Source organism: Notothenia rossii, assembly GCF_949606895.1.
Source record: "Notothenia rossii genome assembly, chromosome: 3".
Taxonomy (NCBI): Eukaryota; Metazoa; Chordata; class Actinopteri; order Perciformes; family Nototheniidae; genus Notothenia; species Notothenia rossii.
In genome coordinates this window covers 46144268-46156681 of record NC_136901.1, presented here as the reverse complement: position 1 = coordinate 46156681, position 12414 = coordinate 46144268, and the positions used below count along the sequence as shown (strand labels likewise).

Here is a 12414-nt window from a genome sequence, read left to right as displayed (position 1 = left end):
AGCTCCATTTTGAACCCGTTGGAGTCTGTTGAGGGATGGAGTGCTGATGCCGTAGAGAAGTGAGTTGCAGTAGTCGAGGCGGGAGGAAATGAAGGCATGGATTAGTCGTTCGGCTGCGGGGCGGAGGAGAGAGGGTAGGATTTTTTGCAATATTGCGGAGGTAGAAAAATGAAGTTTTGGCGGATGTGAGGTTCGAGAAAGAGGGTGGGGTCAAAGATTAGGCCAAGGTTGCGTGCCTGATTGGAGGGGGAAACAATGGTGTCATCGATGGTGAGTGTTATGTTAAGACGATGCCTTCAGGCTCTCACCTGTCTGTCTCCCTGCAGTGCCTGTCTCCCTCTCCTCTGTGGCTGAACCGTCCTGTCTTCCTGCCTCACTGGAACTACATCCCCCACGATGCACCTGGGTCGGAGGCGGCGGGGGGCTGGGTGGAGCTGATTGGTCCTCCTGTAGTGCTGTGTCCCGGAGCTGAGCAGGGATTGGCTGTCGGCCCTGAGGAAGGGGCGGGGCTTAGCAAAGCTGTGGGAGTCAAAGAGGCAGCAGACTTCCTGAAGAACAGGTGAGTGACCGGTCTGTCTCTCTGTCTCTACCTGTCTGTCTCTCACCTGTCTTTCAGAGCGTCCACCCCCAGTCCACCAGACAGTTCACAAGTTGTGTACAGGCCGACGGGTAATAATGGAGTTTGACGGAAATGTTGCGATCCTGTCCGTCAAAATGACGGGCAGCTAAAAAGTCTAGCGCAACCTCTGCTCACCTGTCTGTCTCTCAGATCTCAGGGTCAGCGTGTCTCACCTGTCTGTCTCGGGGTCAGCGTGTCTCACCTGTCTGTCTCTCAGATCTCAGGGTCAGCGTGTCTCACCTGTCTGTCTCGGGGTCAGCGTGTCTCACCTGTCTGTCTCTCAGATCTCAGGGTCAGCGTGTCTCACCTGTCCGTCTCGGGGTCAGCGTGTCTCACCTGTCTGTCTCTCAGTTCTCGGGGTCAGCGTGTCTCACCTTTCTGTCTCTCACCTGTCTGTCTCTCAGATCTCAGGGTCAGCGTGTCTCACCTGTCTGTCTCTCAGTTCTCAGGGTCAGCGTGTCTCACCTGTCTGTCTCGGGGTCAGCGTGTCTCACCTGTCTGTCTCTCAGTTCTCGGGGTCAGCGTGTCCCACCTGTCTGTCTCTCTCTCACCTGTCTGTCTCTCAGGTCTTGGGGTCATCGTTTCTCACCTGTCTGTCTCTCACCTGTCTGTCTCTCAGGTCTCGGGGTCAGCGTGTCTCACCTGTCTGTCTCTCACCTGTCTGTCTCTCAGATCTCAGGGTCATCGTGTCCCACCTGTCTGTCTCTCTCTCACCTGTCTGTCTCTCAGGTCTTGGGGTCATCGTGTCTCACCTGTCTGTCTCTCACCTGTCTGTCTCTCAGATCTCAGGGTCAGCGTGTCTCACCTGTCTGTCTCTCACCTGTCTGTCTCTCAGATCTCAGGGTCATCGTGTCCCACCTGTCTGTCTCTCACCTGTCTGTCTCTCAGGTCTTGGGGTCATCGTGTCTCACCTGTCTGTCTCTCACGTCTCGGGGTCAGCGTGTCTCACCTGTCTGTCTCTCACCTGTCTGTCTCTCAGATCTCAGGGTCATCGTGTCCCACCTGTCTGTCTCTCACCTGTCTGTCTCTCAGGTCTTGGGGTCATCGTGTCTCACCTGTCTGTCTCTCACCTGTCTGTCTCTCAGGTCTCGGGGTCAGCGTGTCTCACCTGTCTGTCTCTCAGGTCTCGGGGTCAGCGTGTCTCACCTGTCTGTATCTCAGATCTCAGGGTCAGCGTGTCTCACCTGTCTGTCTCGGGGTCAGCGTGTCTCACCTATCTGTCTCGGGGTCAGCGTGTCTCACCTGTCTGTCTCTCAGTTCTCTGGGTCAGCGTGTCTCACCTGTCTGTCTCGGGGTCAGCGTGTCTCAACTGTCTGTCTCTCAGTTCTGTGGGTCAGCGTGTCTCACCTTTCTGTCTCTCACCTGTCTGTCTCTCAGGTCTCGGGGTCATCGTGTCTCACCTGTCTGTCTCTCAGGTCTTGGGGTCATCGTGTCTCACCTGTCTATCTCTCACCTGTCTGTCTCTCAGGTCTCGGGGTCATCGTGTCTCACCTGTCTGTCTCTCACCTGTCTGTCTCTCAGGTCTCGGGGTCAGCGTGTCTCACTGGTTGGTCAAGTGGTTTCTGTTTGTCCTCAGTTGGACGTTTCAGGAACGTCTTTCTTCTGCTTCTCGCTGACAGACGACTCTGCACCTGTCTCACTACCTGTCCTCGTCAAGGTGAGTTCAGGTGATGTCATTTTAATACAGCTGTGAAAACATCTGGGTTCATTCTCATTAGAAACTACATTTTGTGTGTGTGTGTGTGTGTGTGTGTGTGTGTGTGTGTGTGTGTGTGTGTGTGTGTGTGTGTGTGTGTGTGTGTGTGTGTGTGTGTGTGTGTGTGTGTGTGTGTGTGTGTGTGTGTGTGTGTGTGTGTGTGTGTGTGTGTGTGTGTGTGTGTGTGTGTGTGTGTGTGCGTGTGTGTAGGGCAGCAGGCTGTGGTGGGCTCAGTGTGTGTGTGTGGGTCAGCGTGTGTGTGTGACGGCGCTGCGTGTGTGTGTCCTGCGAGGCTGGAGAGAAAACAACATCCTGTGTGTGACCGAGCGCTCTGAAATACACACCGACTACACACACCCCGCTGCACACACATACACACCTGCCGCCACGTCCCCCCCGCCGGTGATGTCACAGATCGAGGACTGCGAGAAGGCGGAGCCTGAGAGAGACACCGGCCAATCGGCTGCCAGGATGAAGAAGTCTCGAGTCATCAGTTACCAGGTAAACTTCTTACCTGTGTGTAAGCCCCGCCCCTCTCTTCTGATAAGCTGTTTCAGGTGTGTAAGCCCCACCCCTCTCCTCTGATAAGCTGTTTGCTGTGTGTAAGCCCCACCCCTCTCCTCTGATAAGCTGTTACCGTGTGTAAGCCCCTCTCCTCTGATTACCATATGTAAGCCCCGCCCCTCTCCTCTGAGAAGCTGTTACCTGTGTGTAAGCCCCGCCCCTCTCCTCTGATAAGCTGTTATCTGTGTGTAAGCCCCGCCCCTCTCTTCTGATAAGCTGTGTCCTGTGTGTAAGCCCCGCCCCTCTCCTCTGATAAGCTGTTACCTGTGTGTAAGCCCTGCCCCTCTCATCTGATAAGCTGTTACCTGTTTTAAGCCCCGCCCCTCTCCTCTGATAAGCTGTGTCCTGCGTGTAAGCCCCGCCCCTCTCCTCTGATAAGCTGTGTCCTGTGTGTAAGCCCCGCCCCTCTCCTCTGATAAGCTGTTACCTGTGTGTAAGCCCTGCCCCTCTCCTCTGATAAGCTGTTACCTGTTTTAAGCCCCGCCCCTCTCCTCTGATAAGCTGTGTCCTGTGTGTAAGCCCCGCCCCTCTCTTCTGATAAGCTGTGTCCTGTGTGTAAGCCCCGCCCCTCTCCTCTGATAAGCTGTTACCTGTGTGTAAGCCCTGCCCCTCTCCTCTGATAAGCTGTTACCTGTTTTAAGCCCCACCCCTCTCCTCTGACAGGGCACCGTGACTGAGGTGGTGAGCGAGGGAGCGGGGCTGTACGTGATGGACAGGAGGGTGGGGCTGTGCCTGGCCTATCAGCCGGCTCTGAGGAGGAAGCTGAGAACTGGAGACACCTTGGAGGTGAGACATATTTCACAATAAAAGCCTGGATCAGCTGCTCCTGTGAGGGGCTTTTATTGTGAAAGGGCGGATATGAATGTACCTGTGAGGGTTTTTTATTGTGAAAGGGCAGATATGAATGTACCTCTGAGGGGCTTTTATTGTGAAAGGGCAGATATGAATGTACCTGTGAGGGGTTTTTATTGTGAAAGGGCAGATATGAATGTACCTCTGAGGGGCTTTTATTGTGAAAGGGCAGATATGAATGTACCTGTGAGGGGCTTTTATTGTGAAAGGGCAGATATGAATGTACCTGTGAGGGGCTTTTATTGTGAAAGGGCAGGTATGAATGTACCTGTGAGGGGTTTTTATTGTGAAAGTGCAGATGTGAATATAACTGTGAGGGGCTTTTATTGTGAAAGGGCAGACATGAATGTACCTGTGAGGGGCTTTTATTGTGAAAGAGCAGATATGAATGCACCTGTGAGGGGCTTTTATTGTGAAAGGGCAGATGTGAATGTACCTGTCAGGGTTTTTTATTGTAAAAGGGCAGATATGAATGTACCTGTCTCCCTGCAGCTCCATCACGTCCACTTTCTGTACCGGCCCTGTCCCGACTTCCTTCCCAGCATGCTTTGTACCTGCCTGCGCTCCAGCGTCAGGGTGACGTCGTTCAGCGGGGGGGGGGGCGGGGGGGTTGCTACCACGGTTACTGCACACCGCCACCTGCCCGGGGGATGGAGCGTTGCCACGGTTACTGCTGCAGGGGGGAAGGGGCGTTTCCGAATACCTGTGGAGCGCTCACCTGAGCTCAAAGCTGCAGCACAGGTGAGACTCACACACACACGCACACACTCAATATACACACTCACATGATGCGTTCAAGGACCCCCGAAATGTGACAAATACTAATGTTTGTCTGTGCACCTGTGTGTCCACTTGTCTGTCCACCCGTCCGTCCACCTGTCTGTGCACCTGTCTGTCCTCCTGTCTGTCCTCCTGTCTCTCCACATGTCTCCCTGTCCACCTGTCTGTCCACTTGTCTCTCCACCTGTCTGTCTGACTGTCCACCTGTCTGTCCACCTGGCTGTCCATCTGTCTGTGCACCTGTCTGTCCACCTGTCTGTCCACCTGGCTGTCCATCTGTCCCCCCAGCCTGGTCCCAGGTGTGTTGAAGCAGTGTGTGTGTGTTCTGTCCTGGAAGCTGATGGAGTGTGTGTGGAGAGGACAAGAAGGACAGAGGAGAGACATTTATTGCGAGATGCTGGACGAGCCCCACTCCTGTCCTCTGACTCAGGTACACACACCTGTCGAGGGACACACTCCTGTCCTCTGTCTCAGGTACACACACCTCTCAGGTACACACACCTGTCCTCTGACACACCTGTCCTCTGACTCAGGTACACACACCTGTCCTCTGACTCAGGTACACACACCTGTCCTCTGTCTCAGGTACACACACCTCTCAGGTACACACACCTGTCCTCTGACTCAGGTACACACACCTGTCTTCAGACACTCCTTTCCTCTGACTCACCTGTCTGTCCCCACAGTACAGGGCGGACCAAGCTGTCCCTCAGGTGTTCAGTGTCTCTGCTCTGATTGAAGGTCTTCAGACAGACAGCTGGTCCTCAGTGTCTCTGCGCTCCCTGCTGCCCCCTGGTGGAGGTCTGTCCTCGTCTCAGATCAACTCAGCTCTGTCCTGGTCCTGCAGGACGCTGACCTCTGACCCCCCCGGAGACACATCCAGGTACGCCCCCTGGTGGGGATGTTAATATAACGTGTGTACAGACGCCCCCTGGTGGTGATGTTAATATAACGTGTGTAAAGACGCCCCCTGGTGGTGATGTTAATATAACGTGTGTACAGACGCCCCCTGGTGGTGATGTTAATATAACGTGTGTACAGACGCCCCCTGGTGGTGATGTTAATATAACGTGTGTACAGACGCCTCCTGGTGGTGATGTTAATGTAACGTGTGTACAGACGCCTCCTGGTGGTGATGTTAATATAACGTGTGTACAGACGCCTCCTGGTGGTGATGTTAATGTAACGTGTGTACAGACGCCCCCTGGTGGTGATGTTAATGTAACGTGTGTACAGACGCCTCCTGGTGGTGATGTTAATATAAAGTGTGTACAGACGCCCCCTGGTGGTCGGGGTGCTGGAGCTGCCGTCTCCGGCGGGACAGACGCTGCAGCTCAGAGACGGGACAGGGACCGTGGCCTGCGTCGTCACGGAAACCAGCGAGGGAGGGGGTCAGAGGGCGGCCTTCAACACCGCCTGGATAGGTACACACACACACACACACACACACACACACACACACACACACACACACACACTGTGAAGTCAACTTGGAAAATCCTCACAGGAGATCAAAGGGTTAAAAAGTCGGGCTGATTGACAGAGTGGCAGCTGACTGAAATCATTCCCTAATTGCTAATCAGCGTCGCTGCACCTTTTTAAAAGCACCGCACCTGAAAGAAGGGCAGTAATCAAAGCTGGAGAGGGACAAACTGAAAAGCGTGCGTCCAGCAGCAGCACAAACCAGCTGAAGAAATATCAAAGAAGCAGCCATAAAAAGCTGGAGAACAAAGCGCTTGGTCTAGGCTACCTTGTGGAAGAAGACAAGATCCATGTCATGGCATCCATTAGCTTCTCGAAGAGACAGAAAAAGATGCGACTTGGCCAAGACCTTCTACTAGACCAAGTAAGAGCACGAACCCCAAACCCTTTGACAAGAAGGAACCTCCTGAGTCAAGTCTCAAGAGCATTCCAGGAGGCAGAGAGCGACAACTGCCCTGTCAAAGACACCTGGGATACAGCATTGTCGGACAGCCTCAGAAAAGATGCAATCCGACTCTTCGAAGAGTATGTGCAACTCGGGCAGGTTACATTCACCAGGGCCATAACGCCTCCAAGCTTCATTGGAAAACCTTGGGCAATAACATTCTCCGATGTAAGCGAGCATGCCTACGGTGCTGTGATGTACCTCCGGAGGAACACCGACCAAGGCCCATTTGTCACTCTGGTGGAGTCCAAGGCGAAACTAACTCCTTTAGACCACAAAGGTGATGCTGTCAAGGCAGAGATGTGAGGAGCAGTGTTTGACTCACGTCTCAAAAAATACTTCGAGCAGCACAGCAAGATCCAAGTTGGAAAGTGGTTCCATGTGATTGATAGCCAAACAGTCCTCGGTGCAATCCAGAGAGTGAGCTATGGTTATCAGACCTTCTTCGCAAACAGAATCGGAGAGATCCAGAACACAACAGCGATCCAAGATTGGTGGTGGGTTCCTGGTCCTCTTAATATTGCTGACATCATAACCAGAGGGGCCAGTCCTCAAGACCTGGATGAAAGTTCAGAATGGCAGAACGAACCAACGTTCTTGAAGGTACCAGTGGATGAATGGCCAAAGAAATCTGCCAAAGATTTGGTGACAGCTGCCAGAGACAGTGTCAACAGATTGCAAAAGAAAACGTTTGTTGCAGCACTAACCAGAGCCAAGGCCAAGGCACAAGTGCCACCAGATCCAAAGGATGCCAACACACAAAACCCATCAGAACTAAAGCTAGACCAGCAACAAACCCAAACACACCCAAAAAGGCCACCAGCAGGATCAGCTGTCCTAAACCTTGTGAACGTCAAGCGGTTCAGCAACCTAAGTCGACTCGTCAAGACAGTTGCTTGGATTTGGAGAGCAGCGAAGAAGTTCATTAGAGGGAAACAGCAAACTGCAAACAGTCCAAAGTGGGAGGCAGTGTCGTCTTCACAAGTCATATCAGTAAAAGAGCGAGAAGACGCCCTAAGAGACATCTTTCTTGCGGCACAGCAAGGTGCATCCTTCCCAAGTACAACCACAGACAGGCTGGTGGTGTACAGAGACCAAGAGACTGGCTTGTTGGTCTGTGGGGGTCGCGTGCAGATCTTCAATGACGATAAAGTTGCTGTCCCTATCTTGTCGTATGAAGCCTGGGCATTGGAAGGGAAACTTCTGCAGCAATGGAGAGTCAGGACTCAGAGAGACACGAGGAGGGTTGGAGCTTTGATGTCAAACAATGATGTTTATTACAAGTCAACGGCCGGAGAATTCATATCACAAGTCACAGCAGCAAAAGGTTCTGACTGCACGGGAGGGTTGTCATGTCAATTCTGATCAGCCTCTCATCTTGGTAGACCATTTAACTAGTTTACAGAGAGTCAAATCAACATATTAGGGATGGGCATTGATACCTGGAGACTGTCTCTGACCCCTGTTGTGCTTTGAAGCCAGCGTTCTCAGAGTCGTATAACTCCCTACTTCCTCCAGATCAAGTCATACAACGTATAGTATCGGCTATGCGGCTACATTATCACGTTCCTTACGGGAGATAAGGATCAGGGCTGATCGTAAATGTCAACACACAGGAAAGGGTTAAATTCTTGGAGTGAAGACAGAATTATTCCCTCACAGGTATCAACGCTGTTAGCATGAGAAGCCCACGAGGAGAACCACGATGGAGTGGCCGGGACCTTGCTCAAGATGAGGAGGAGAGCATGGGTCGTGAAGGGTCGGAGGATTGCTCAGAAAGTGGTCGAAAACTGCATGCTCAGCAGAAAAACTAAAGCAAAAAGATGCCAGCAAATAATGAGTGATCTACCTCCAGAGAGGACAGAACCAGCTGCCCCCTTCGAATACATAACAGTAGACCTCTTCGGACCTTACCAAGTCAAGGATGATGTCAAGAAAAGAGTGTCACTGAAGGTTTGGGGAGTGTTTTGTTGCATGGCTTTCAGAGCTATTCACACAGAGCTGGTGAACTCTCAATCCACTGAAAGTTTCCTGTTCGCCTACCAGAGGTTCACAGCACTACAAGGTCATTCAATGAAGATCTGGTCAGATCCAGGTACTAACTTCGTAGGGGCTAAGCCAGTCCTAGAAGAACAGTACCGATTCCTTGCCAATCTTGACAAAGCTACACTAGAAGAGAGAGCTGCCAAGAATGGCACAGAATGGACATGGAAAATTCATCCAGCCGATTCTCCACACCGTAACGGTGCTGCAGAAGCTGCTGTGCACATCATCAAGAGAGCACTGCAGAGTCTGGGAGGAGAGTCGGGGCTAAGTTGGAGTGAATTCCAAACAACTCTCTACGGGCAGCCAATCTTACGAATGAAAGACCAATTGAAGCCAGAACACAGAGCCGAGAAGACAGCGTTCAGTTCATCACTCCTAACTGTCTCCTGCTCGGACGAGCATCGCAGAGCGGAGATGTCAGAATGTTTGACTTCAGTGACTATCCCTACAAAAGGTTTAAAGAAATGCATGCGCAAGTGAACAAGTTCTGGAGGCAATGGAGTCAACTCGCTGGCCCTAACCTATTCGTAAGGAACAAGTGGCATACAGCCAAGAGAAGTCGCAGTCAGAGACATCGTCTGGACTGCAGACCAAAACGCCCTGAGGGGTCAGTTCAGGATTGCAAGAGTGGTCAGTGTCAACTCGGACAACGAAGGAATTGTGAGGGATGTCAACGTCAGAACCAGAGATGGGGTCGTTACTAAAAAAATGTAATATATTATATATTACTTTTTTTTAAAGTAATATATTACACTACTTCGTTACTCTCTACGTAAAGTAACTCGTTACTTTACTCGTTACTTTACTCGTTACTTTACTCGCCGAGCACGTACGAACTGCGCATGCGTGAGTGGCAATAACTCTCCTTACCAGCAGGCGGCGGTAGTGTGTATTCATCATTCAAAACAGGCAACAACCGGAAGACAGAGAAGAAGAACAGACTGCGTGATATAAACCAACAACAAATAGCCTTTGCGTTAGCTTCACCTGAGCATGTGTTTGTTGAGGTTTGACGTGGTGTTTTCAGCAGTGGATAACAGCTTCTGGCCTGGACACAGTTTGCACCTCACCGTCACATTCCTGTCTATTCTTCGGACAAACTCAAAATAATGGGCATACCTCCACCCCTCGAAAGTTATCGCTGACTCAGCCATGTTTATGCAGCACGTGGAGATGTGGACAAATTTTTAGTAAGTAACGAAGTAACGCGTGTCGGGGCAGTGTTAGTAACTGTAGTGTGATTACTGAATTATAAAAGTAGCGCGTTACACTACTCCGTTACCGCCAAAAGTAATATTATTACAGTAACGCGTTAAACCCAATTCTGGTCAGGACCTTCCCAAGCTACCCTGTTCCTGTCACAAGGCCTACCACAGCCAAAGCAAATCACCAAACATCTAAAAAACTCAAAGAGGAGATCCCAGCGACAGTTCTTCACAGAGACGTCAGGCGACTGGTCGTCTTGCTTCCCGCTGAAGAGCAGAACAAAGCGTCGGACCCAAGTTTACCTTTGTAACATGCGACCTCCCAGGTGTCTCCACTGGAAAGTCGAGTGGGAGGTGTGAAGTCAACTTGGAAAATCCACAGGAGATCAAAGGGTTAAAAAGTCGGGCTGATTGACAGAGTGGCAGCTGTCTGAAATTATTCCCTAATTGCTAATCAGCGTCGCTGCACCTTTGAAAGCACCGCACCTGAAAGGAGAGCGGTAATCAAAGCTGGAAAGGGACAAACTAAGAGCGTGCGTCCAGGAGCAGCAACGAACCAGCAGAAGAAACATCAAAGGAGAGCACTGGTGCAGCCATAAGAAGCTGGAGAGGGACAAACTAAGAGCGTGCGTCCAGCAGCAGCAACAAACCAGCAGAAGGAACATCAAAGGAGAGCACTGCTGCAGCCATAAGAAGCTGGAGAGGGACAAACTAAGAGCGTGCGTCCAGCAGCAGCAACGAACCAGCAGAAGAAACATCAAAGGAGAGCACTGGTGCAGCCATAAGAAGCTGGAGAGGGACATACTAAGAGCGTGCGTCCAGCAGCAGCAACGAACCAGCAGAAGAAACATCAAAGGAGAGTACTGGTGCAGCCATAAGAAGCTGGAGAGGGACAAACTAAGAGCGTGCGTCCAGCAGCAGCAGCAACAAACCAGCAGAAGGAACATCAAAGGAGAGCACTGCTGCAGCCATAAGAAGCTGGAGAGGGACAAACTAAGAGCGTGCGTCCAGCAGCAGCAACGAACCAGCAGAAGAAACATCAAAGGAGAGCACTGGTGCAGCCATAAGAAGCTGGAGAGGGACAAACTAAGAGCGTGCGTCCAGCAGCAGCACAAACCAGCAGAAGAAACATCAAAGGAGAGCACTGCTGCAGCCATAAGAAGCTGGAGAGGGACAAACTAAGAGCGTGCGTCCAGCAGCAGCACAAACCAGCAGAAGGAACATCAAAGGAGAGCACTGGTGCAGCCATAAGAAGCTGGAGAGGGACAAACTAAGAGCGTGCGTCTAGCAGCAGCAACGAACCAGCAGAAGGAACATCAAAGGAGAGCACTGCTGCAGCCATAAGAAGCTGGAGAGGGACACACTAAGAGCGTGCGTCCAGCAGCAGCACAAACCAGCAGAAGGAACATCAAAGGAGAGCACTGGTGCAGCCATAAGAAGCTGGAGAGGGACAAACTAAGAGCGTGCGTCCAGCAGCAGCACAAACCAGCAGAAGGAACATCAAAGGAGAGCACTGGTGCAGCCATAAGAAGCTGGAGAGGGACAAACTAAGAGTGTGCGTCCAGCAGCAGCACAAACCAGCAGAAGGAACATCAAAGGAGAGCACTGGTGCAGCCATAAGAAGCTGGAGAGGGACAAACTAAGAGCGTGTGTCCAGCAGCAGCAACGAACCAGCAGAAGAAACATCAAAGGAGAGCACTGCTGCAGCCATAAGAAGCTGGAGAGGGACAAACTAAGAGCGTGCGTCCAGCAGCAGCAACGAACCAGCAGAAGAAACATCAAAGGAGAGCACTGCTGCAGCCATAAGAAGCTGGAGAGGGACAAACTAAGAGCGTGCGTCCAGCAGCAGCAACGAACCAGCAGAAGAAACATCAAAGGAGAGCACTGCTGCAGCCATAAGAAGCTGGAGAGGGACAAACTAAGAGCGTGCGTCCAGCAGCAGCAACGTACCAGCAGAAGGAACATCAAAGGAGAGCACTGCTGCAGCCATAAGAAGCTGGAGAGGGACAAACTAAGAGCGTGCGTCCAGCAGCAGCAACGAACCAGCAGAAGGAACATCAAAGGAGAGCACTGCTGCAGCCATAAGAAGCTGGAGAGGGACATAACTAAGAGCGTGCGTCCAGCAGCAGCACAAACCAGCAGAAGGAACATCAAAGGAGAGCACTGCTGCAGCCATAAGAAGCTGGAGAGGGACAAACTAAGAGCGTGCGTCCAGCAGCAGCAACGAACCAGCAGAAGGAACATCAAAGGAGAGCACTGCTGCAGCCATAAGAAGCTGGAGAGGGACATACTAAGAGCGTGCGTCCAGCAGCAGCAACGAACCATCAGAAGGAACATCAAAGGAGAACACTGGTGCAGCCATAAGAAGCTGGAGAGGGACAAACTAAGAGCGTGCGTCCAGCAGCAGCACAAACCAGCAGAAGGAACATCAAAGGAGAGCACTGCTGCAGCCATAAGAAGCTGGAGAGGGACAAACTAAGAGCGTGCGTCCAGCAGCAGCAACGAACCAGCAGAAGAAACATCAAAGGAGAGCACTGCTGCAGCCATAAGAAGCTGGAGAGGGACAAACTAAGAGCGTGCGTCCAGCAGCAGCAACGAACCAGCAGAAGAAACATCAAAGGAGAGCACTGCTGCAGCCATAAGAAGCTGGAGAGGGACAAACTAAGAGCGTGCGTCCAGCAGCAGCAACGAACCAGCAGAAGGAACATCAAAGGAGAGCACTGCT

The 12414-nt window shown here is 51.7% G+C and overlaps 1 protein-coding gene across 1 annotated transcript in view; it reads left to right on the top strand.

Moving 5' to 3' along the window:
- The window catches only part of ctc1 (CTS telomere maintenance complex component 1), an 86070-nt gene that overhangs the window by 20124 nt on the left and 53532 nt on the right, over nucleotides 1-12414 (top strand). The window contains 9 exon segments of the mRNA XM_079669577.1: nucleotides 327-559; nucleotides 2141-2276; nucleotides 2526-2816; nucleotides 3543-3665; nucleotides 4224-4324; nucleotides 4326-4472; nucleotides 4800-4941; nucleotides 5198-5394; nucleotides 5787-5935. Coding sequence (XP_079525703.1) covers nucleotides 327-559; nucleotides 2141-2276; nucleotides 2526-2816; nucleotides 3543-3665; nucleotides 4224-4324; nucleotides 4326-4472; nucleotides 4800-4941; nucleotides 5198-5394; nucleotides 5787-5935 — 1519 coding nt within the window.